We start from the raw sequence: 26,933 nt of genomic DNA, 5'->3' as shown, positions 1-26,933 counted from the left end.
GCACACAGATTTATACATGCACACACAAACTGAAGACTTTCTCTTACCATCTTGTTCTGTCTTGGTCAGCTCCACAAGCTTCTTCTGTTTCAGTGTGTCCACCACGTCTGCCAGGCTTCCCTTGCGGCGCTCCGGCGTTCCAAAGGTGAGGCCGATCATTGGCTCTCCGCGATCCCTGGAATACTCCTCTGGCTTGGGTGGAGAGGTAGAGATAGTCCGGTAAGAGTAGAGTGAGCAGTTTTTGCTGCTTTCATTGTCCTGGGAAGAAACAGCGAATGAGTGTTCAAAGCTGCACACAGTAATTAACTGCTTGATTTCTGTAAGCGATCATTAAATTTGTGCTGTCAACTTTTTCTTCTTTAACATAGAGCATATAAATGCATCCCATAAATATACACTGTATATCCCATCAGTATTGGTTTCGATGAAGCAATTGCTTGCTTAGCTGTGCTTTACCTTGGCATGTGCTGCCTAGTGTGGCATGGCCAATGTCAAGTTTGGGATAGCATTTTGCTACTGACAGAAATTGATGACTACAGAACTTGATCTATCTGTCATCAGGACCACTGAGGCATTTCTCCATTACATGTCTTTATACTGAGACGCTAAAGAATGACATTCAAGTATGTTTTTCAGTTGTTTAAAAGTAAACTCATTTCAATACAGAAAATAGAACAACACAGCAGTCTGGTATTAAGTGGAATAACTGATTTGTTAATTTAAATGTCACACAAGTCATGTTTCTTTGCTTCTGCAGTCAGCCTTAGACCTTACAGCATACAGCCTCAATGACTAGTGTATATTTTCATAAATTGAAATTGTTTGTTATCACGCAGAAGTAAACTGGCATAGCTATCCATAGTTATAAACAGCTGTCTGCAGGTGATACTAAATTACTGACTTAATGGAATTAAAAGTGGATGTCTGAGGCATGGTCTTTTTCAGGCCTTGTTGACAAGACTTGTTGACAATGGAGGATAGTTATGTAATGGTTCTTTACATGTTGTGCAGCATGACAAGTGTGTGTGTGTCCCACTGTTGTCTGCTCTGCTGGGTTATGAGTTAAGCAGGAGACATCAGGCATCTATATTTGTCAAGATGATAAGCCCTTCAAGATGACCATATTGTCCCACACAACAGACACTTTAGCACAGGTGTTATAACACCGGGGCTATTTCTGGATGCTTTCTCCTGCCCTTACAGAGTGGGGGGATCTCCAAGAACTTTAGGAGGCTTATGTTTCAAAGACAAGGGGCTTTGGCTAACAGCGGGATCTTAAGATGCCCTTGAAATGGCTCGAGGAGGCCCTGTTGTGCACTTTGTCTTTAAGCGGAAGATGCCTCTGTAATGAGGATTAGAAGATAGTGTGTCACTCGTGGATTGTTCGGGTGTGTTTTTTCAGGTCCTTGCACAAGACTGGCCAGGAGTTATACAACAGTATGTTGTGGGCAGGAAGTTCTGATGGTCAGATCAAATGTTAAACCTAAAGGTTACACATGCACTCTCTGCAGCAGACAATGCATGTTCATGATTATTCTTCTGAATTTGTAAATTGTCCTTGAGTGAGGCATTGAAACCTGAGCTGGGCATGTATTGAAGCTCACTCTGGATTCAAAAGACATGATACTAAAGAGTAAAACTGAAATATCTAACAAAGCATATCATAAGCTTGATCAGAAGCAGTCTATGAATTATCTGTTTTCAAAATGTGTTATTTACTAAGGACGATTATTTGTCTGAAAGAAATCTGAAAATAAGACGTAGGTAGAGTATCTGTCCACTGATTGATAAAGGAAGCCTGAACTCTTGCCCGGCAAAGTTTTGTTTTCAGGTGTCCCTTGATGTTGGAGGCTGGTGACAGGACAAAGTGAAGCAGAATATTGTTTCCCCCTATCTGTTCACAACATGTCACCTTCCATGTTAGTGTTTCACTTATTCAAAGCTATTTTGTGCTGTATTACCACTTCATCTTCTTGCTGACTTTATGGAGTCAACATTTTTCAACTATTTCAAACATTGTACTTGGTTATTTTCGAGCCAAAAACTGGTTCTCCCTTCTGAACACACTTGAAAGAATTACTTCTTCCTGTGTTCCTATCAGTCTTCTCCCATAACGGACAACAGTCACATTTGCTAGTGTGAGACCAAAAAAAGAAAAAGACATAGAAAATACAAAAGACGGTGAAATAGAAAGGAAGTTTGCATAGTTATACTAAGTGAGGTTTTCAAATTTTGTTTTCATTCATGTTTAATTGCCTTTAAAGCTCTTATCAAGCACTGAGAGTGGGTAAATGTTTCAATTTTATCAAATTATGCTTTTGTAAGAATGAACAACCCAGAATTCCAAAATAATTAAAAAAAAAAAAAAAATGATGTGACTCTTTTTCTGGGAAATGTTAAATGTGTTTTGCCACAATAATGATACCAAAGGAAACTTTATTTTAAGAACTTTTCCCTTCCCTCGGAGGCTGAAGTCAAACACGCCTCGTCCATTTGGGACCAACAGAACCTGAAGCCAAGTAACTAACACCTCAACACACACACACAAACACATGAAAACAGGCAGTGGAGATGAGAAGAAGCAAGGGGTATAACCCTCCAGAGGAAGACCCTCACTGGGCTGCCTACAGCACTGCCTGTAGCACACAGACAAGAGAGAACTGCTGGTGTGTGTGTGTGTGTGTGTGTGTGTGTGTGTGTGTGTGTGTGTGTGTGTGTGTGTGTGTGTGTGTGTGTGTGTGTGTGTGTGTGTGTGTGTGTGTGTGTGTGTGTGTGTGTGTGTGTGTGTGTGAGTGTGTGAGCACAGTGCATGTTTGTGAATACATGCATTAAAGTGTGTGTGTGAACCAATAGTGCACAATCATCACTATGCATGAGAATTTGCACACCCTGTGTACTCCTGCATGTATTTCATGAGTGTTTTATGAGTCATGTGGCCTGAGTGTGTACACTGTGTACACACACTAACCCCATTTGTTTTATAGGTTTGAGTTATGGGAACATAGCTCAAGATAAGATATGGTCAATTTTTCAGCTCTGTGCATAATTCACTTCTCACCATCACACCGGGGCCGACATTCTCCCACTCAGCATCCATCGGTTTCTGTCTGATTGGCTGCAGTACGTCCGGGTGGAGTTGGTCATGTAAAGGGGACGACACTGTCTCCTTTGGGACCTCTCGATCATCACCAGCCCAGGCTGCATTGTCCTGACTTATCCCTTCTGCTTCCTCTGACGGTTGGTGAAAGGGAGGCGTTGCTCGTAGGGAAGACATCATTCTGTAAAGAGATAAATAAAAAGGCTTTTTTATTTTTGGTGACTTCAGTTTGCAGACTTACAGTGTTGTCTGCCAGGACTGACGTAATACATGAGCAGCAGAAAACTTGTGCTGCTGATGTCATGATGATAAATATTGAGAGGTCTTGGTAAGACTGTAACCAAAGCCTTCCTGGAAGCTATGGAGCAATTTCTGTGGAACATTGCAAACACTAAAACACCACCAGTGAAAACAAAGTAAGTTTCCCTATTCACTTTGTATATAAATAAAACAAATATACAGGCCAAATATGTCTCCTCCCATTTTACATAGTTATATATTTGGACTTCTGATGTGCTTTCATCAAAGTACAGTTTTAATTTAACAGTCTCTAACTTACTTAAAGGGGACCTACATATCTACCCAACTGAACTCAGCACTTAAAAATATAATAGTTAGGAGATATAATATTTAGTAAGTAACTATATTTATCGTATTGTATTTAGAACGTTATATTCATACTTTTTTTTACGTGATAAAAATATCTGCAAATGCACTTTAATTAACATTCGACTAACTTAGATCATTTTACACAGAAAGTAGCAAGTGTACATAGATGAGTTGATGGACTTTACGTTCATCTTCATTGATACTTGTTTTTTCTTGTAATTTTTCAAATATGAAATATTATATCTACAATATGTCAAGTTCAACTTATGTACATTGTTTGAACAATTCTTAACTGTCTTGGTCGCTGGATTCAGGTTTTTGTAAATCAGCAGTATCATTTGTATAATTTTACTTAAAATAATATGTTAAATAATTTTAGACTTTTGTCCCCCACTGACTGCATACTGAAGCCACAAAAAAAACTGTTGGCGATTTCAGAACCATGCATTTAAATAGATAATTCAAACCCACCGTTTTATTTAAAATGCAGAGACATGAATGCTGAAGATGTAATTACAGTTCAGTCACATACAAGAAATCTAAAGTACATATAATATTTTTGGTATTTACAGACACACTCATTCAGAGTAATTTACACGCTTTCATACCGAATGTTCCTCTCTCTCAGACACACACACACACACACACACACACACACACACACACACACACACACACACACACACACACACACACACACACACATACAGAAGCACATGGGGATAATCTATTAATCTATTAAGCAGCATCAAGGCCTCTCATCCCCTCGGAGCTGTTAAGAAGCAGATGCTCTGCTGCTGAGTTTGAGTGGAAAAATCTCTCTTTTTTTCTAATGTGAGCCTCAGGCTGAGAGAGTCATTAGACCAATACATCATTTCCTGTAATGACGACCCTTTGTTTCACTGTACTTATGAGGAATTTATTGACCACATTGTGTACCTCAACTCTCCTCTCTAGTAGCTTAGTGTCAGCTCTAAATTCTTATTTAAAATCTAAAAACAAGCTCACTTTTCCTTAATGTTCTGTTTCATGTGGCTAAGTACATATTCCAATACAAATACACAAGCACCCACAAACTCAAACAAGTCTATAGAAACAAACCCAACTCAAATTGCTCAGTGATAACTGATTCCAACAGAAATGGCATCAGACTGACATTAACTGTTTTTGCTCTGATTCCTAAAGAACAGTGTCTCCTACCTCACACACAAACAAACACGCACACGCACAACTTCTGTGAAGCAAAACAGATTGCTACTTCAGCGTTGGCATGCAATAAATCACAGCAGGCCGTCCATCTCTGAAATATGCAGCCTCCCGGGTTCCCTTTAACGTAAGCCCGACCGTCGGTCAAATGTCTGAAAAGAAGGAGCAGGGTTGCAGTCTGCATGTGTGGGGAGGCAAAAAAAAGGTGAAAATATTTAATATACATAGGTAGTTAAAAAACCATAACAGAATATAACCAAATGTTACCGTGCGCTAAACAAAAGAGAGAAAAAGATGACTAAAAAGAGAGCAACCAGAGCAATAATGAAAGGAGGACAGAGAGGATGGACAAGGAAAAGTTTGTTCCAGCGTAAATCCAAATAGTGTATGTGAGAACTGTGTGATGTGTAGTTGTGAAGAAAACCGTCACCATTTGTGTTCTGCATTTACATAGTATATCTGCGTGATACGTAATGCATGACATTAAATGAGTTGATTTCTATGTTGGTTTGACTGTTCAGTGATTCTGTTCAGTGATTCTGTAGGTCATAATGTTTGGTACATGTCGTCTTTTACAACTTTTGCTGGAATGCAGCTTCCAGTGACTCGGTAATGCAGGTTGAATTAGAGGAGGCACTCAAATCTGTCCTGAAGATGCTGGAGACCCATTAATAGTACACTATCCTAACTATATCACCTTCTCCTATAGACATGTTATCAAAAACATCTGAAATACTGTCTAATTATTGACTTTACAGAAAAATATCCCAATATTTACTCTAATTCAGGCTCAAATTCATATATTTTTTAATTTTTTTCAGTGTTGTTACTAACCTAATTTTTTCAGGGTTTACAGTGGAAAGTTGAAAAATCTATTTATTTTATTGCTGTAAGTTAGTCCAGATAAGGGAACAACCTACACACTATGCTGCTACAATAAAAACCTTTATCATAACAATCAGTCCATTCAATAAGAGGTTGCTCATACGGCTGAATCTGCAGAGATTTACCACCAAACTCTACAGCGCAGCTACACTCTACTGAACAGTTTACCATTATTTAGCAACTAAACTGTTTTGGGTCAGTTTCAAAGATTTCGTCCATGTGATTTTCAGATGCAACAAGGCGCTGTTTTTAGAGAAAAAGCCCCCAAACTCCCATTGTATTCCAACGAGCCAGCACAGGACTCGAGGCAGGCAGTCAACTTATTAGCTGGTGGACAAAATGCCGTTTAAGATCATGACAAGCTTTCTCAGACATTACAGCTAAACAGGTATCTAGCAATGGGAATACTTTGTATTATACTGCCACTTGATTTGGCTGTCTTTTTTTAGCAAGCCGGAGACTTTTATATATAATGTATGTCCGTTACATTCAAGCCCTTGATAAATGAGTTCACACAATGCTAATTAATCTCATCAGTGCCAGATATCACTCTTCATGTCACAGTATATGGAGTTTGTGGTCCCATGCTGGCTGGATTTATGCATACTCCATTAGCCTGGTGTTATCAGACCCAAATTAACTGCATGAATATATAGGTCTGTGTTTACTCCGTAGAGAATCATTTTCAGCCGTTTCATCCCACTGGGCGTAGACATCTGACTAATTTTAACCAATTATTATGTGCGAAACCAGCCGCCACTCGGCCACTGCCACAACTACCTCGAGCCCGTGTCCAACAGCGTTTTTAGATGATTTATTTAATCCTTACATTTTTTTGTTAGATACTGGATTGCTCAAACATTTTTTTAAATTAAACCATGTGAGAGGTTTGGAGTGAAACATTTTCATTTGGCGGAGCTGTTAACAACACATTTGGAATGTGACCCCGACTACACACTGCTTTTTGTAAGACGTCAGAGTGGAAGTTTGGAACCCACCACTTTAATCTGTAACAACGTGATGTATTAAAAACTTGTCCATTGTGTCAAATCTTTATCTTAAAAATAAATTAAGTTGACATTAATTTTTACAACCATCGTCTCTCCAACAATAGCTTGATTGAACTGACTGGAATAGCAAAAGCTGTAAGCTTGAGGTTTAAATTTTGCCAGACCTTATTTTTACACAGCAACATGGGGACATGAGATTGTAAGACCCAGACAACCAACAAACAGCAAATCACTAATCCATTATCAAGTTGTGCAACCCATGCTGGAGCAATGAGAGAGCGATGGGGAGCTAGGGAGGGAGAAGACAGAACAGGGCCTATATTTAGCTGACAATATTGCTGGTGCTGTGTTTATGGGGGTGCTTAAGACTAAGTTTCTTGGAACTGGTGTCTCATATGGCCAGGAATGCCCAGCCTCTTAACTCGCTGCCACTGATAGGGTCTCATCACGCAACAGTACTGTGGTTTGTTGGTAAGCAGGCCACGATGCTTTTTCGGATTGGTTGGAGCAGGAAAACAGTATATTTCACGCACTGGTCATCAGGCAAAGAATCAGTGTTAAGAAGACTCCATTGTTTCATTAAAATAACAAATGTTAGGCTCAGCCACTCAAAAGCTCCAAGGGTTTTTTATTGTTGTTGTTGTTGTTGTTGTCTACTTTTGTCTTTTACTAAAATTGTTGATCATTTTTGCATGTAAAAAAAACTGCCAGATAATTTTACTAGCCTCAAATCCATCGTGACATGTAGCTTAACTGAATTTTTTGGGATAAAAAAAAGTTGATAAAAAGAATAGGAAAATCCTAAAAATAACAATAATGTCAGAGTTTATAAGAAAAACAACTTAAACAACTCCATCAGACAAACTGGAAAGCCAGACAAGTTTCAGAAAAAGCACTTTACATGCAGTATGACCTTATTAAGTTGCTACATATGATCAATCAATAATACCCTTTCCTTCAAATCAGTGTCATCAAGAAAAACAGAGATATATTGGGTCGTATTTTGGGCAGGTATTCACTGCTACAGCTCGACATCACCAAAAAACGACTACAAGCTTTTAAAAGTTACAGTAAAACACCCTTTACAGTCAAGCAAGATTCCCTGAGGCTGTCAAAAATGTAACACTGAACAAAAAAGATGTGTAAGCACGATGAGAAAGTAAGCATTTATGTGTCCGAATTTGTGAAAAATGAAAAGCATTTGGGGCGTTTTGTCTGACCACAGCTCGCACGTGACAATATCATCTCTTTCTGTACTGAGACATAGGAAGACATTGAAGACATAGCAGAAGGAACAACCCTCTCCCAACGAGACCCACAAAAGAATGAGTTTGGCTACACTGAGACAGTCTCAGAAAGCAGTAATGTGACGATAATGTTACACTGATACCTGAAAAACAAATTCATTTTCAAACAAATTGCTGTGAGGCTCTCCAAATGTCTTTTAATATTGTCAGACATCTAGAAAAACATCAGTTCTTTCCCCTGAAAGCAGTTATCCTGTCTAAGATATTTCTTGGAAAGTGATACTGGTGAGATTGCCTGCTTGATAACTAAACAGAGCACGCACTGTTGAGTGAGAAGTTTTCATTTTTCATCCTCATGCATTTTAGAGCTTTTATATGAGCACGAAATCAAGAACATCATATTACACTTATGATTAACACCCTAATGATAAAATCGAAGTTGAATTAATGTTTTCTACCTATCATCATAAATAATTACAATAAAGGTATGCCCAGCATGTTACTTACTGTTCTCTTTGAGCATTTTGGTTTAAGTTCCCTTCCTTTGTTGCCTATGGAAAGTCTTACAGCCTTTAGCTCAGAGACATATCCAACACAACAAAGTGTTGCTGGTGGACAGCTAGCTAGGTCCCCCTCTAAATTGTGGACAGTAACTTAGAATCCTTTTGTGAGTGGAAGAAAAACGAAAACCAGGGTCGGAATTTGGCAGAAAAGCGTTGTTCAGATCTGGCCTGGAACCTGGCGACTTGGCAGAAACAATCAGGCATTGTGGAGCGTGGACGGAGAGGGACCTGTGACAGATGAGAGCGGGAGAGAGAGGGCCCCCTCTTAGAAAAACAGTACACAAAGCACCATTCACAACCCAGGTCCCTTCTGCCACTTGTGGAGCGAGAGAAGGGCTCCAACAAAGGCCTCCTACTCGACCAATTGGGTGTAAAATCTCCAGCCATCCCAGCTGGATAGAACTGAGGAAGTGGGAAATACCAAAGAGAATGAGAGACTTAAAGAGAATAGGAGGAGAGAAAAACACAAGAGGAGAAAAAAAACAGGACTTTCCTTGGAATTATTTGTCTTTTGGACAGTCCCAACAAGAAAATAAGGTGAAAGAGAGAACACTGAAGGTTTTAATGGAAACAGAGAGGCCCTCTCTCTAGCAGAAAATGTTGCAATACAAGTTCAACTTCTGAGAAAGATGACATTATTGCAGGCAAACTCGCGATAGCATCCAACATTCTGTAGTTTTGTGCATCATTTCTATCTGTAATTATGAAACTGAACTCTGGAAACAATGTAAAAGCGAAGGTCTGGTAAAACAGGGACATCACTCAAAAAAGTCCAGTGTAGAAAGAAACAAGCACTTTATTTGGAGGTTTAACCAAAGTTAGCACATCCATAATGTTGATAATAATACAACTGAAAACTGAGCAAACTACATCAAGTAGGTCAAAGTTGAACCAGGAAATCCATCAGCGAATTGGTATAGACGTCTACAGCTGATAGTTTGGATGATAATTTTCCTATTCGCCCTAATTGAGCTGCAGGGGTTTGATTAAAACCTGTATGATTGTATTTTACTTTCTTGTTGCCAGATTCAGCAGTTACATTTAGTACAATGCTATCATAATCAAAAATGATGGTGGCCAAAACTACAAAAAAAAAGATCAGTAGTTAAAACCAGAATTACTAATTAAAGTGGCACTCCTTTATTATTGTGTGTTCATAAAGTTAAGGAATTCACAAAATACAGATGAAAAAAAAAATGACCAAAGGCAAAGCACCAAAAGCTGATGAGCCCGACTTTTAGTTTGTAATGTGGGTCAAAACAAACAAAACAAAACAAAAAACTTGATCCTACAATTGCCATACTTGATTGTGTTAGTCCAGGTCTTTAAAAAACATAATTGCCATAGTGAAGTTATAAAGTAGCCATCAGAAGTAGAGATGTGGTTGCCCCAGGCAACTCCCAGGTGTGAATGAGTAGCAGGGTGTTGCTCAAAAGAAAGTGTGCTCAGTTACTTTTCTTGGATAAATAAATAGGGGAAAAAGAGAAGAGAATTGGCCTCGTATGAGAACACCTCCCCCAGCTTATAAATCTTGGGTCTGTCTGGACTCTCATTAGATCATTGCAGAGTCCTGCAAACAGAGGGCACTGTCATAGGTCAGACATGTGGAATGTGAACACACACATGCTGCCCTGTTTTCTCCTAGAGATTCCCTCGTCCTGGCGCTTTTGCCCAAAATAGAAAAGTTCAATAGCAGCGCCAGTTACCCCCAAATAAGTCCATTTCATCACTACCTTAATAGCAAGAAAAGCAGTTTTGTTTTCTGAAATTCCAACTTATTAACATGGATTGACTGTCAGAGGCAGCTCTGTAGCTGTGCAGCCAGCAGAGCCAACAAGTAGCTGCTCTATTTCAAAGCTGCCGTTGCTTATCACATGCGAATGCAGGTATTCTCTGACCTTTTCACAGCTAAAGTGGGACAATGAAGGGAGGTAAGCACAAGGCGGATGTTGTGCATGACTATCGGGTCCCAACAGTATCTACATCAATCAGCTGTCACAACAAAATCCTTCCACGATTCTTAGGTAAACAGAAGTCATTGTATGACCAGAAGTATGTTACATTGAAGAGATCTATGTAAAACATTAGAAAGTATTTCCAACCACACAGCACTCAGGGAGAATGGGCAGGAGCAGCATTTAGGCAAGGTATGGATTATAACGGAATTAATTTCTGAAGTTAAAGCCATTCTAAAACAGTAAGAATATATGGCAGATTGAAAAATGTTAATATTAGCTTTTGTTTTGTTTTAACCTCAGTGTAAAAACTAAATGTGTTTCTATGAGAAAGGAAAGTTAACACAATTTTGTTTGGGATTTTTGAATTTTTACAAAAGACTGTCTTTAAACTGTCCAGTGTTTGCATCAACAACTTCATCGTTAGTTTGTTTGAAATAAACCAAAGAATTATTGGAACGTGTGTATGAGCACTGACGAGACAGAGATTTTGTCAACTGGTAGATTTTTTTATAAAGTTTATGTTGAGGTAGCCATCCTTTTAATGTGTCTGAGTTTTGCAGACAATGTTCCAAAAATATTTAGGTCTGCTGTGAAGAAGTATTGGATTTAAAAATATCTTGCATTAAGGATAATTATTTATTAAGTACTATAGTAATTTCATTGCATTAGAATAAACATTCTCATTTGTTTGTTTTTTTTTCCACTGTGCGGTAGCCCTGAAGAATGGTGGTCATCATACAATTGGTTAAAGGCTGGCCTTTCAAGTAAAGTGTAAATTTATGGTGATGTGGATGTCAGACAGGGTTCAGTCAATGAGTTCAGGACTGTCCCAAATAAAAAGTTTGGTAGCTAATGGCATCAGTAATAGTGGTGAGTGGATTCCCCTTTAATGTAAGTGATTAGATAATATTTTGTTTTAAAATAGTTTTCTTGGATTTTTAATTTGCCAAAACATTTTCCCTGCCCCGTGGGGGAATAAGTGGAAAGAGATTCCCTTTGCCCAATGTCCACAGAATATTTCAATATTCCCAACATGGACAAACATTGCAATTTAAGTATTTTGTCCCTCATGAGATAGACACCTGCAGCAAACATGGGGTTTGATGTCTCCATTAGTTCTGCTGATGGAAAATCTCAATGGAAGCCAATGATGGAACACTTAAAAAACGATGAATGCATCGTTTGTACAGTGGGTGTAAACACATCGCTATGCTCTGGGTCTCTGTGTTCAGGCTCTGTACCTCCGTGATGCCAGACTAAAACCGCAGACCCCCAGAAATCCAGAAGTGGCCTTAGTGACCAACACCCTCCCTTGTGCTTGTTATTTTTCCTGGCACACGAACACACCCCTAGCTACCACAAATACAGTACACATATACATTTATCTACTTCATGGCAACGATACAGAGTAAACCATTGAAGAAACTATTGAAGACCAAAGTCAACACTCAGTGGCTCAAAAGGACTATTTGTCTGCTCCATCCTGCTCACAGTAGCAAGAGGTCCTGGTTGGTGTGAATATTATGTCTAATAATGATGTCTTTTCATAAGCCGTTATATGAACAGACTTAATTGGATGATAATAATAGTGACAATAAAGCAAATATATAGGTATCCTTGTATGTTTGAAACTATCAAGAAATAAACAACTGGACCGTTCCACACTATTACAAACATTCTGGTATTATTGTAAGATATTACATTAATTTTAGCTCCTGCTGGGGTGTTGTAGATGTTTTAGCTTTTGTGAGTTACTTTGTAATGGAGCTAAAGTGTTGAGCTACCCATGAACTTATATATACTCAAATAATATTGCCTCCGTAACATGATCTAGGTGCAAAGAACATCACTTTGGATTTATCAGCAGTTAAAATGAAAAAGGTACGGGACATCCAAGGCTTAAAGACAAGGATATACAGTATAACAGCAATATATAGCAATATAACAGAGAATAGCCCTGATGGATTCATGGTGAAGTATAGCTGTGTATCATCAACATAACAATATACAGAAATATAGAACAAGAAATGTCACTATTGGACATTATTTTGCATGTAGACTGAAAATAGTACAATTACAGTAAGAATAGAGCAACGTTGTAGAACCCTGAGGAACCCCACAAATAATCTTTTTGTTGTCAGACAAATTACTGATGACACTTATTAATGGAATTTCTGTGTTAGGTTTAGATAACCATCTCCAAACTCAGAGGACTCAGAGCACTAACAAATGTATCAGGTATTAAAATATTTCACAGTTAAGAGACATCCAAAGTTGGAAAAGAAGCTTTCATTCCAACAACAATGATACAGTATAAAGACCCTTGAAAGGTATATGTCAATTTGTATGTATTCTCTTTTTAGTCATTTAAATCTCTACATCAGTACACACTCTCCTGTCCTTCTCTCTGTCTTCTCTATTTCTCTTCTCTATTTCTCCTCACCTCTTTTCACCTCTGATCTATATCAGCTTAAAGCACCTTAGAGGAGGTAATACGTTGTTTATCAGCAAGAGCTGATGCAGTACCAAAGCCAGCTGTCCGCTCACTTGAAGCCACCAACTTCCTTTGACCTCTTTGGCTACCAACATAGCTCCACTGTGATACACAAATAAGCTTATTACACAAGTTTTAAGCCTTGTTGTACTTTGACCTGTCCATATAGTTGACAGAAGCTGTAAACAAGGGAAAATCCTATTATCTTAAGAATGTAGATGAAATCATGAACACTCTTTTTTTTAAAAAAAGAATGACACTAACTGTTTTTGAACGCATCCTTCCTTTTATATATATATATATATATATATATAAATCACCTGAAGGAATGCAAACATATTTACTACATCAAATAAAATTAAGCGATCAAAGCAGGGTTTCCAAAGGGTTTAATTTCTAAAGTGTCATTGGCAGTAAAACCTATTTCAGGGTGACATCAGCAGTAGAAAATGATCAGAGAAGCCTGTGGCGATATGACAGCTGCCCTCACACATGAGTGATCACATTAGCCCTGAGGCAAGCAGCAGCAAAAAGTGAGCTTCAATAAGTCATTATGGAACTCAAGGGTCTCACTAAAGCTGAGAACAATCACCAGACATCCATGTTTACTGTTTTTCATTGTTAATTGACTGCATTTGTCCAACCAGGATTCACATTTCTAATTTAGTAAATGTTGAGTTAAGATGACACATGGCCCACAGGAACTAAACCTTCCTCAAAGAGGAAAGTGGAGAACAATTTTGTCCCATGTCAATTCTTCGTTTCCGGCAACAATTTAATGAAACAGACAAGGGAAAGCAAATCATCGCAGACAATGAAAATGTTTTTAATAAGAGGACAAATCAAATCTAAAGAACAACAAATGATCAGAAAGTCTTTGGGGACAGAGGTGAGGAGCTATGATCAAAGTAAATACAAAGAAATAGGCAACTGCAAAGGACCAGATAATCTGAATTAATAAATGCACAATTTTTACTTTACTACATTTCAATAAAAGTATTTCCTAAATCTTTTTTTTATGTTAAATTGCATCATTGTAATGTAAAAACTAAATAATTTAAAACGTTGATGCAAACAGAAGAATTACAATCAAATAAGGAGCTCTAGAGTGTAACATCAACTGCATGAGCGTCCAAACAGGTGGCTTTTAGAGCACCCAGGAGGCGCGAAAGCCTGCTAATCCCAGATTAAGACTGACAACTCGTTTCACTGCATGCCCACGTTGTAATCCCAGTTGCCTCTCTATCCTCTGACAATGAGCTTTGTTCCCTATCTGAGAAAGAGCTTTGAGGATTTCCTCCGCTTTGTTGGTATAAAATGACTGCATTATTCAGAGGAATGCTACTTTCAGTCAGACAATAAACAACATATTTTGATTCAATTATTGACCGTACTGAATGCGTAATGTGTACAGATGGTTCTAACAAGTCAACTGTGCTCAGAACACAGTATTTAATTTCCTATCATCTTGGCAGTGTGTAACTCTGCCTCGGACAGACAGAGTGGAGATGGTACATTTTTAACATATTAGGGGTTTGTGTCTCTTACCCAGATGGTTTTACAGCAAGTGCAACAGTACAAAATGCGTAAAATTTTTATGGTCAGCCAGCGATATGAAATAATTTTTGTATTTAACACTAAACTTACAAGAATCTGAGAAAAAAAATTCATCCCCTCATACATTTTGTATCTTCTCCTTCAGTTTGCAGCTTGGAGTGTTCTATAAATCATATGTGTTTGCGTAGTCTAACCTTTAAATTGAAGGTACCATGAGCTATTTTTTTCGCATTTAGCTTGAGAAGCAGTTAGCCCTCGAAGCAGATAACTGCAGCTTTTTGAACGCTTAAAAGTCTTTAGGCCTGGTTGTCCTTCTATTTACACTTATTCTACAAAAAAAAAAAAAGTCCATTCTCCAATGAATAGATAAAAATAGTTTACAGTTTTTCTTTTTTTTTTTATTTGTTTACTCTCAAACTACTTGTCATCCATTCTTCACAAGAACGACAAGTCAAAAAATATGTAAAAATGAATATAAGACTATTTATCTACAAAACAACTTCACGGTGTTGTGATTGTGTGACCAAGGTTGATTTAAATGTAGAGGAGATTGGAGGGAGGTAATGCTGAACCAGCAGTTGAGCACCATGAAAACTTCTCCTCTCCAGGCCAGGAGCAGTTGTCTTGTTTGGCGGTTGGAGGCATGTCTGTGTCCCCCGGCATGTCAAGCTGTCACAATCCAGACTAATCCTTTCTGCAGTGTGTCCCCTGGTCTGGCTGAAGCCATATGGTATAGAGTGCATGTGAGTGTATTGTGGGAACTGAGCTGAGTGATTTAAAGCAGTTACATGAGAGTCGATAAGATATATTTGAGACCACAGACGAGCATCCTGTGTTCAATAAACACATGCAGAGCGGAGACAGATGAAATGCTGGAGAGACAGTTCTGTGGCCGGTTCATACTAGCTGAGAAAAAACAGGCAGGCAAAGTGAATAAGTCATGCCCCATGTTGCTCTGGGATACTAACATAAGGTGGAGTATGTAAAAACAAATGTACACGCCAGTCATAGACTTGAGTGTAGAGAGGTGTGAGTGTGTGCTGAAAGGTCAGAGCCTCTCTACACCATACAAGGTATCTATTGTCCTTTACCAGTCTCCAGCGAATATACATTGTTCATGGCGCACAAGGCCTCACTTCAAACTATGAGGGTGTTAATCTAACCAATCACAGCAGCTGATATTCACGGACTTAAGTCCATCCAGGACATGGTCCAACCTTACATCCCAGCCCGCTCCCTCCACTCTGCTTCTACCAATCGGCTCGTTGCTCCCTCGCTGCGAGCTAAACACTCTAAAAAATCAAGACTGTTTGCTGTCCTGGCTCCTAAATGGTGGAATGAGCTCCCCACCGACATCAGGACAGCAGAAACTCTGAACATCTTCCACCGCAAACTAAAAACACACCTCTTCAGACTTTACCTTGAACATCTTGCTAAGATGGCGCTGCGCTAGCAGCAGCCTGTTACAGCAGCTCCCCCCGAGTGTGTTTTGTTTTAAGTATTTTTAAGCCTTTCTCCTCTTCGGAGTTGTTGTTTTCTTTTCTTCCCGTGTGTTAAGTGAACAGTCAGACAATGGACCGTAATTTTTCCACTTTTCTGGTTGGGGGCATTGTTATTGTTTACTCGCGTGATCAGCTGATTGCGCTGAGTAGGCCTCTACTGCTGCTGCCCGGAGCGAGGTCTGAAATCCCGGACGAACTTCGGAGAAGACGTCGGGGTTGCAGAGCTGGAGCTAAGCTGAAAGCGAAGAGGAGGAAATATAAACCAGCGGTACCGGCGATCTTAATGGGGAACGTGAGGTCGTTGGCCAACAAGACGGACGAGCTCGGCGCTGGTAAAGACCCAGAGAGAGTACCGGGAGTGCAGCATCATGTGTTTCACCGAAACGTGGCTGCACTCACATTTCCCGGACCACAGCGCGGCCGTACCGGCTTCAGGACTGTTCGGGGGGACGGAGACGTTGTACAGAGCGGCAAGAAGAAAGGTGGAGGGATTGCAGTCCATGTGAACGAGAGGTGGTGCAATCCCGACCACGTGTGTGTGAAGGAACATTTCTGTAGCCAGGACATTGAACTGCTCGCTGTGGGGATGCGCCCTTATTATTTGCCGAGGGAGTTCTCGTCCACCATTGTTATCGCTGTGTACATTCCTCCATCAGCTGACGTAGAGGCAGCAGTGGACACCATCCACTCCACTGTGTCCAAACTTCAGACTAAGCATCCCAGTGCATTTTTGGCAGTTACTGGAGACTTTAACCACACCAGTCTGGATAAAGTACTGCCAACTTTGCACCAGTATGTGAACTGTCCCACCCGGAACAATAAAACTCTGGACCTACTGTATGCTAATGCCATGGATGCATACAGTACTACTGCCCTTCCCCCCCTTGGTAGATCAGACCACAACCTGGTCCTGCTGACACCAATGTTCCTCTGGTGCAGAGGCAGCCTGTAACCACCAGGACTGTGAGGAGGTGGACACAGGAGGCTAAAGACGCCCTGCAGGACTGCTTTGAGTCCACAGACTGGGATGTGCTGTGTGGACCACATGGGGAGAACATCAACAGCATGACGGACTGTATACATCAAATTCTGTGAACACACCACCGTACCATCCCGGACTGGACACTGCTTCCCCAACAACAAGCCGTGGATCACCAGTGACCTGAAAGTTCTTCTTAATAAGAAGAAAGCAGCCTTCAGGTCTGGGGACAGGGACGAGCTCAGGAGAGTGCAGCGCCACCTGAAGGAGAAGATGAGTGAGTGCAAGGACTCCTACAGGAGGAAGCTGGAGGCCAAACTCCAGCAGAACAACGTGAGGGAGGTGTGGACCGGTATGAAGGAGATTATTGGGTTCAAGGGGAGAGAGAGACAACCAGGGGGAACCTGGAGAGGAACAACCAGGGGGAACCTGGAGAGAGACAACCAGGGGGAACCTGGAGAGGAACAACCAGGAGGAACCTGGAGAGGGCCAATGACCTAAACTGTTTCTTCAACAGGTTTAGTTCACCACCCTCATCTGTCTCCTCCACACCTTACACCTCCCAAACACCTCTGCTGCCTCCCCCCTTCCCCCTCTGCCCCCCCTGGTGAACTGCATCGACACCTTGACACCCCCACCCCCCCACCCCACCCCACTCTGTAACGACTGGCCAGGTTAGGAGACAGCTGGAGAGACTCCACCAGCGCAAGGCTGCAGGGCCTGACGGCATCAGCCCCGTGGTCCTGAAGACCTCCGCCATCTAGCTGTAACACCTCTTCAACCTGAGCCTGAAGCAGGAGGAAGTCCCGGTACTGTGGAAGACGTCCTGCCTGGTTCCAGTCCCCAAGAAGATGACTCCATCCGGCCTCAACGACTACCGACCGGTTGCCCTCACATCTCATGTGATGAAGGTGCTGGAGAGGCTGGTCTTGGCCCACCTCGGGCCGCTGGTGAAATCTTCTCTGGACCCGCTGCAATTTGCGTACCAGCCTCATGTGGGAGTGGACGACGCCATCATCTACCTGCTGCAACGAGCTCAGTCTCACCTGGATGGAACCGGTGACTCTGTGAGAATCACTTTCTTTGATTTCTCCAGTGCATTCAACACCATCCAACCACTGCTGCTGAGTGAGAAGCTGCGGGTGGTGGGGGTGGGGGTGGACATGTCCACCGTCTCCTGGATCACTGACTACCTGACAGGCAGACCACAGTTTGTCCGTCTGGGCAGTGTGCTGTCTGATGCAGTGGTCAGTGGTATTGGAGCTCCACAGGGAACTGTTCTGTCTCCTTCCTGTTCACCTTATACACAACTGACTTCCAGTACAACTCAGTCAAGACATCTGCAGAAGTTCTCTGATGACTCTGCAGTGGTAGGGTGTATAAGAGGTGGACGGGAGGAGGAGTACAGGGCAGTCGTGGAGGACTTTGTGGAGTGGGCGGGAAGAAATCACCTGCTCCTGAACGTGGCCAAGACCAGAGAGATGGTGGTCGACTTCAGGAGGAAGACGACGGCTCCACAACCGCTGAGAGTTCTGGGAGAGGAGGTGGACATGGTTGAGGAGTACAAGTACCTGGTGTCTCCATGACAACAGACTGAACTGGAAGACCAACATCAACGCTGTCTACAAGAAGGGGATGAGTCGACTCTTTTTCTTGAGGAAACTTCGATCCTTCAATGTGTGCAGCGAGATGTTGGAGATGTTCTACCAGTCTGTTGTGGCCAGTGCTTTGTACTTCACTGTGGTCTGCTGGGGGAGCAGCATTGGAGCCGGTGACACCAACAGACTTAACAAACTGGTTAAGAAGGTCGGCTCCATCATCGGCTACAAACTGGACAGTCTGGAAAAGGTGGTGGAGAGGAGGACGCTGAACAAACTATTATCCATATTGGATAATCCTGCCCACCCTCTCCACCACCTGCTGCAGGGACAGCGGAGCACTTTCTCCAAAAGACTCCTTCAGCTCCGCTGTCACAAGGACAGATACAGGAGATCATTCCTGATACAGGAGATCATTCCTGCCGACCGCAATAAGACTGTACAATAACTCACCTCTGGCAAAATCCATCACACAACAATAACACTGTTGTCTGTGTTTCTTGGTTGTTTGTATATAATATATATAGATATATACTGTACTGTATATACTGTGCATTTTATATTTTATATTTTTTACTGCTATTTTATTGCTTTTCTATTATTCTATTATTATCTTATTGCTTCCTGTATGCTGCTGTAGCGAAAAAAAATTCCCCTCGGGGATTAATAAAGTAACTACCTAACCTAACCTAACCTAACAGCAGAACTTTAGTAGCACTTAAAATGACACTTACTGATAGAACTTTGTAGTTTGGCTTTCTTGAAGAAATTGTATTTTCTTGATTCCTGTTGTTCTGGGTTTTGTACCCCCATTGTTGAAATGCACTTATTGTAAGTCGCGTTGGATAAAAGTGTCAGCTAAATGAAATGTAATGTAATGTAATGAATCAAAACAAATATTTAAGACTCAGGTGGGGTTGTTCAGTTGTGGAAAGTCTGACATTTGTGTATCAACCAATAGATGGCAGTGATTCTTCTGTGCAGCTTTTAATGAAAGCTTTTACATTTGTTTTTGTGAAGTGCCAATGCTATAGAGTACCCAGGCACAGAAGGAATGTAATGCGTCCTTTCAATTAGTTTGTTATGCATAATAAAAGACATGTATAGTGTAAAAATAATACCATAAACAGAAACAGAAACTGAAGCATTAACGACAAAAATATCCAAAGCAAAATACCACAGGAAAAAAGATTTTAAAGGACCTCAAATGGGTAGATTATGACTTAATGTGAATGTTTAAATATCCATCTGCCTCTCAATATATTTTGGATGGACTGCGAGTCCAGCTGCTTGATTTTTATCGCATTATGGATCATATCTGGACAAAGCTCTCATGAGACTCACGCAAGAATTTCACAGTCGCTGGAAGGGAACGGCATTTTTAATAAAGCAGAGTTTCTCTTTTTTGCCTGATGCCACTGGACGAGGCCACTCTCTCTCTCTCTCTCTCTCTCCCTCTCTCCCTCTCTCTCTCCTCTCTCTCTCTCTCTATCTCACTCTCTGTTTCTCTGTCAGCCCTCTCACTCTCCATTGCAGCACTAGGCTTGCAGACTGTAAATCACAATTAGGGGGTTCATTAGATATGACTGATTTATTAAGACCAAGGGCTTGTCTCTGGGCCTTTCAGCCATATATTAGCTGACTACAAAATCTCATACATAGTTATGAGACATGCTGTTTACTGTATGGCAAATAGGGTCATATGCCAATAGACATTAATTATTGAGTAAGACTCCATAGGTTTAATTAATAGCATCCAGATGATAAATCATTTGCATTTGTGTAGGTTTTTCCGCAGCAGTGCCTGTATGCAGCCCTTTTTGATGGCTTATCTAAACACATATCTTTTAATAACGACAAATTGGCAACAGCATCAAAAACCTGTCTCTATTATCAGCAAGTGATCCAGTATTTGAAAGGGAGCCAGGCATTTTAGAGCCTCATCCAAAGGCTTTAACAAACATACTTCAGAGCTGCTTGCCCTCTTGAACACAAGCACATAAATTTGGCCTGCGTTCACATCACAGTTGCTCCAGTCTGGAGTATCCCTGGCCTACATAATACAGCATTGTTTTCCCTGTAAATCAAAGATCAATTATCTCACTGCATATCAGCTTATGTTAACAACCAGCTGTAAACTCAGATCCTGATCAAGTGGAGTACAGATGCTTACAAATTTACAAAATTCACATTTTGTGACTTGCTATGGCTGTTCAGACAGCACTGAATGACTTCAATAAAGTACACTACCATCAGAAATGCACTGCAAAAACATCCTCAAACTGCAATCAACAGCTTTTGATTTCCAAAACAGCCTTTCACGAACTGGGCCTGCATCCAAAATCCTTTGTTCCTTTTCTCTTTTTTTTCACCTCTTTACAGGTTCCTGCCCAACATACCAAGCTGTCTGCTCATCCCTTGGCACCTTATGGGCCAGATCATTGAACATCAAGGGAACTATAGAAATAGTTCTGGATTGGCAGCAGCTTGAACAGGTGAGCTTCGACTTGTTCTGACCAATTTAAGGAGAAATCCTATTGTTACGAATAGAGGAGGGTTTACAGACACAGAATAAATGGGAAGAGATAGAGAGAGAAGGAGAGCCTTGACTGAGTCAAACCCTTCCTGTTCTTAATCTAAACACTCATCCATTCATTATCGACACACTCATCCATTAGACGAAGACTAATGACATATACTTGCCTGTAAAATGAAATAAAGATAAACATCAGCTACAATTCTCTCTCAGGTGTGTGTGTGTGTGTGTGTGTGTGTGTGTGTGTGTGTGTGTGTGTGTGTGTGTGTGTGTGTGTGTGTGTGTGTGTGTGTGTGTGTGTGTGTGTGTGTGTGTGTGTGTGTGTGTGTGTGTGTGTGTGTGTGTGTGTGTGTGTGTGTGTGTGTGTGTGCTGAAGTATGTTGCCTTCTCATCAACAATTTATGCTATGATTTCATGGCCTTTTGTTTCTATGACTTTCTTGACAGAGAAGCTACAGAAAAGCGACTAGGAGGCATAAATAAATAAACTACAACTTTTATTAGATTCATTCTTCATTCTGGGAGTTATTTCATGAGCCATTGATTAATCGTCTGATCACAAATTGTCATCAAATTGGAACTAGCAAATTTGGGGAACGTTTCCTTTAAAAAGTGGTTTAAAACATGACTGTCCCTCAACTAATCAGTTCAGCTCTGATTCTCATTCACACTGATTTGTTGTAACTGGCTTCTTATAGACAAAAAAATGCATTCAGGAGTTAACTTTAATAAAGTATTCAAGTATAATCATGTCATCTTACACACACCGTACACTTTCTTCGAGGCTGACTCCTGGTACTTGACTAATTGGGAGTGACACAGAACAAAGGAGAAGCTTATGGGATTGAGCGTGTGACACACAGCCACAGGTCAGGGGGGAGGTTTAGTCTAACTGTGATTATGGACAGGCTGGTGTCACCGGAGGACGCAGCCAGAGCTGACACCTCTACACCTTAGTGAGCCACTTGTTCCCAGTGGGTCAGGTCTGCTAAGTGCATGATGTTTGTGTAACGGAGTACAAGTCTAAGACATCAACATGCCTCGAAGCACAGCAGGAGGGCTTCAGTGTGGAAGTGGCATGAAGTCCAGTCAGAAAAGGCTCATGTTTGAAATCCTCGTTTAAGATTCAAATCTAATCCAAACCAGACATGTTATTTTATTTTGAAAGAACAGACTGTTGCCTTGCTGCTTTGTGACTTATTCTTAATTAAAAACATTTTGTTAACGATGCCTTGAACTTAAATTCTCATTTGTAAGCCGATTCTGAAAAGTTTGCATGCCTAAAGTAGATGCAAGCCATTGTATAAATTACTGCTCAGCTCACTTCTTGTTATCTTGCAAGCTTTGAGAAACATTGTGTCATTAGTTGCAGCTGTCCGGCCTCTTTATCAGCGTGGCCTCTAATTGCTCGACGGCATGGTTGATTCTGAAGCTAACCAGGAGCGATGTCATCCCTCCTCTCTTGCTACAAAGGGGCTCATTGGATTAGGTTCGAGCAGGCTTTGTTAAAAGATGGTGCAAATCTAATCAAGAAAGAGACCTCAATTATGCTAGCATGTACTTAAATGATCGGATCACTAAAAATGGAGGTTGGCCAGTGAAGGAATGCAATCAGCAGCCATCAAGGCCAGTTAATTTTAGCTGATGGCAGCTTTAAAATGAGGCGCAGGATTTTTACTGTAATGAGAATACTATAATTATGAGGATGTAATGTTGTTGGGGTTTGTTAGTGAGCTGCATTGAGGGTCAGTTAAATAGTGTTCACAAATGAGAAGCCGACACAAGTCTGGTGTTATATGCAAACAGGTGTTATATGCAGGGGGAATATTGTTGCAGAGTTGGTGCTTTGCATCCTAACTAGTTAGTTAGTTATGGAGTTCCATAGTTAGTTATGGAGTTCCACAAGGCTCAGTGTTAGGCCCAATACTTTTTACTTTGTACATGCTTCCATTAGGAGATGTCATCAGGAAGCACTGCATAAACTTCCATTGTTATGCAGATGACACTCAGCTATATCTTTGTATAAAACCAGATGAAACAAATCAGTTAGTAAAACTTGAAGCCTGTCTAAAGGCCTGGATGACCAAAAACCTCCTGCTTCTAAATTCAGACAAAACGGAAGTTATTGTACTTGGTCCTAAACACTTCAGAAACTCTTTCTGTAATCACTTAGTTGCTCTAGATGACGTTGTCTTGGCCTCCAGCAAAACTGTGAGGAACCTTGGAGTCATCTTTGATGAGGATTTGTCCTTTAGCCACCATATAAAGCAAATCTCCAGAACTGTCTTCTTTCATCAAAGTAATATTAATACAATCAGGAAAATCCTCGATCCTCCATCGAGGGGCAGAAACCCTCTCTGGCTTTAAGATTAGACTGACCTCGTTACACACTGAGCTTCTTTTCTTTCCTCCTACTCTTTAACTGACTCATACCTCACCATCTTTTTCTCTCCCATAGTTTTTGCTTATTATCTGTTGTCTCTCCATTCAGTTCCCTCGCTCGCATAGTTTCTCTTCTTTCTTTTGCAGATGTCCCGCCATGGAGCTGCATGTCTCTGCCCTGCGCTTGTCGTCTCCACCAACAGTTCTTCTCTTGTATCTCTATGCTGTCCTTTTCTCTCTCTGCTCTCCTCTCACCCCAACCAGTCAAGGCAGATGGCCGCCCACCCTTGAGCCTGGTTCTGTCAGAGGTTTCTTCCTGTTAAGAGGAAGTTTTTCTTCCCTCTGTTGGAGGTTTTTCTCCCTTAAAGAGGAGTTTTTTCCCTCCTAGCTTATGTGGGAATTGTTGAATTGTTGGGTTTATCTGTATAATATTGTAATGTCTTGCTGTAAGGACTTTAATGTGTTAAGTGCTATGAAATAACCTGTGTTGTGATTTGGCGCAATATGAATAAAATTGAATTGAATTGAATTGAACTCTCGTCCTCTCGCCTACACATTCGGCACTCCATTCAAACACAGGCTACTTAAAACCCCACTGTTTTTAATGAAGTGTTGAAGGAAGCCAAAGAGCTGAAAAAAAGACCGCCTTCCAGCTACAACATGTTAAAGAATGTAAAAAGGTGAGGAAGCATATTGTTTGGAAAGAATAATATGCTGGATCACCGTGATCTAAGGACCAGGTGGTGTCCCCTGTAGCCCAGAGCACAACAGCTGAGATTGACCCCGGCCTTTAACCTGCAGGACCCATGACAGTTAAAACAGGAAGCAATTATCCTGAATGTCAGCGAGTGTGGTGGCATTCCTCAACACGAGGCGTGAGGTCCAAGCAGATAAGAGTTGTCACCAAAGAAATGAGGACAAAAAGATCAAGAGCACACATTACACCCCTACAGGAGCAGACTTTTGAAACACATTCGCAGGACACACACAAGCTGGGTTTCTGTCCAACATTTTTACTGCCAGTTGTGAAAGCTGAATGGACTCTTTCACATAAAATCACATAAAACCTTTTATGTGTTTTTTTTGTTTTGTTTTTTTAAATCTATGAAGAACTTCTAAAATAACAACTGAAACACTGCGTCAAGATTTTCATTATTTTGGGACAGTTGAAGACAAAATTTGTACTTTAAATAATGTTAAATATTGATGCAAAATGTTGCTGTGTACACGATAAGATTTTGTAACTTCTTGAAACAATTCTAATTATATCTGCAATTGTGAAGTCTAGCTTTTAGAAAGATGTATAAGCAAAAAGAAGTGCATCAAAATTATAGCTTTTCAGGTTGGGGTCATTTGTTTTGTTTTTGGATTTACTGTCTTGTTTTATGGATGGAACGAAACAAAAAAGAAAAACTTTTTATTGTTATTCATCAAAATAGGTTGCAGAAAAGAACTAAATAAAATGACTAATTACTAACAGAGTCCCGTGTCCGTGTAATACAGAACTCAAGAAGCACATTTACTCGCACGTCACTTCAACATTTTCCCATTTCTCCTCCAGTTTGAGTTTTGCCAATCCCTCGTGTACTACAGCTCCTAACACCGCCAACTCTTTCTCTTGGCCTGGGGTGTGTGTATCATGTGCTTTCTCCAAAGCAACGGGGACCCAACCCACAGTTATGTAGCGGAGATGATCAGCAGCCACCAGTTGATCACTGGTCACATTGGCCCACTCTAAGGAGGTGTGAATGTGTGTGTGATGGCCTCCATGTGGAGCAGGGTGTTGCTGGGAGAAAGCATGAATCCATGGACAAATCAAAAGTTAAAAATGAGATCCATCCTGATGCTGCTCTCCTGCTACACCTCCCGTCTTTCTCACTCTGCCTGCTCATTTAGCTCGTGCATTACCTCATCAGAGGAGGATCTGCCTAAAGCCGCAGCGGTCACACAACAGACAAAAGCGCTCATCTCCAGGAAGCCGCTGCCGCTGCCTGCGGTTTTGGAGAGAGGAGAAAAGAGGGGAAAAAGTGACTCAGCCCCACGGCTGCTTTCTTCTCTCTGCCGACTTAGGGATAAACGGAGGGATAAAGCACAGGGGGAGATAATATTTAGAGCAGGCCCCATTTCAAGGGCAATAGAAGAGAGAAAGTGGGGTATGAGCTTGGGTGGTTTGGGAAGTAGCCACAAGGGTCGGTCTATACTGTTACTGGCAATGGGCCTCGCACCATGGACTTATGTGTAAGTGGGGAGGAACTGCTGCTGGCTTGGCCCTGCCTTAAAGCCTCGGCCGCTGCAACTCCACGAGCCTCTTCAAAGCAAACCAGATGGGCCTCAGACGGGATGTTGATGAGGCATGAGTGTGCAAAACAAAAACATGCATGCAAGCACAAACACAAATAAATCGATACAGACCCAGCCTGAAAAAAAACTAAATACATAACACAGGAACATATGTACTTGTCCTGATGTGCTGGTGAGCTGGCACGCATGGATGAATGCGCCAACTTGAAGCATGGCCTGTGCAGATTGCTAGTGTTCGCCTCTTTTTTCCTATTGCTAAATAACTTCCTCTCAGCAGACTTCCAAGGCATTCTGTCCTCTGTAGACCTAAGTGGACATTTCATATATGTGGACAAATCAGATCAATTAACTAAATGTCTGAGATCAGGAGGACATAATAGCTCACTGTTAACAGAAGGTTAAGTACTGAGAAACGACACAAAATTTTGTTAGACGCTGCCTATTAACTGTAAAACAGTGAAGTTCACATACAAAGCTGCAGTAAAAAGGAACGGAGTAGAGAAGGACATTGTTTTGGGGGAAGCCAAACAGGTAACCTCAGTGGGCTCATTAGCTCATTAGCTCATTTGCTTACCACAAATCATCCCAACGGCTGCTTGCTGTCTGGTCACTTTTCTAACTCTTTGCAAATGACTGCTATTACAGCAGCCATGTGTAACAGCATAGCTCCACAAATAGGGCTGTCATGTTGTATAAAGTGGCTGCATTGGCTCCCAAAAAATATTTTTCATTGCAGCTGTATTTATGGTTTCCAGGTTCAGCATGAATGTACACATCTGAGATGAGAACATCAAAAAGCATGCCATGCATATATTCTGTAAATGTATGACTAAATAAATGATGATCTTATTTTCCTAATCCAGGACTAAACAGATTTTGGATGCACAAATTATTAGAATTACCACCTACCAGTTGTATACCTCCACCAAACCGTCAAGTTGCAGTTTACATCCATGTTTGTCAAGACTCATGTAATATATGTGGCAAAGACTTTGAAGGGGATTTTAATA

At 41.0% G+C, this 26,933-nt stretch overlaps 1 protein-coding gene across 2 annotated transcripts in view; it reads right to left on the bottom strand.

Annotated features, from left to right (window-relative positions):
- LOC138619173 (transcription factor SOX-6-like) overlaps positions 1 to 26,933 on the bottom strand; it is a 118,075-nt gene that overhangs the window by 70,680 nt on the left and 20,462 nt on the right. For both annotated transcript variants that reach the window (XM_069695465.1, XM_069695466.1), the window contains exons 3-4: positions 3,059 to 3,278; positions 48 to 258 (exon numbers count right to left, since the gene is read on the bottom strand). In XM_069695465.1, coding sequence (XP_069551566.1) covers positions 48 to 258; positions 3,059 to 3,277 — 430 coding nt within the window. In that variant the 5' untranslated portion in view covers position 3,278. The remainder of the gene's footprint in view (positions 1 to 47; positions 259 to 3,058; positions 3,279 to 26,933) is intronic.

The sequence above is a fragment of the Brachyistius frenatus genome, unplaced genomic scaffold (genome assembly GCF_029030835.1).
Source record: "Brachyistius frenatus isolate BFR_SWC_R1_liver_20210118 unplaced genomic scaffold, ASM2903083v1 Contig_19, whole genome shotgun sequence".
NCBI classification, from domain to species: Eukaryota; Metazoa; Chordata; class Actinopteri; family Embiotocidae; genus Brachyistius; species Brachyistius frenatus.
Note: the sequence above shows the minus strand (reverse complement) of the source record. Positions and strands in the feature narration are given on the sequence as shown.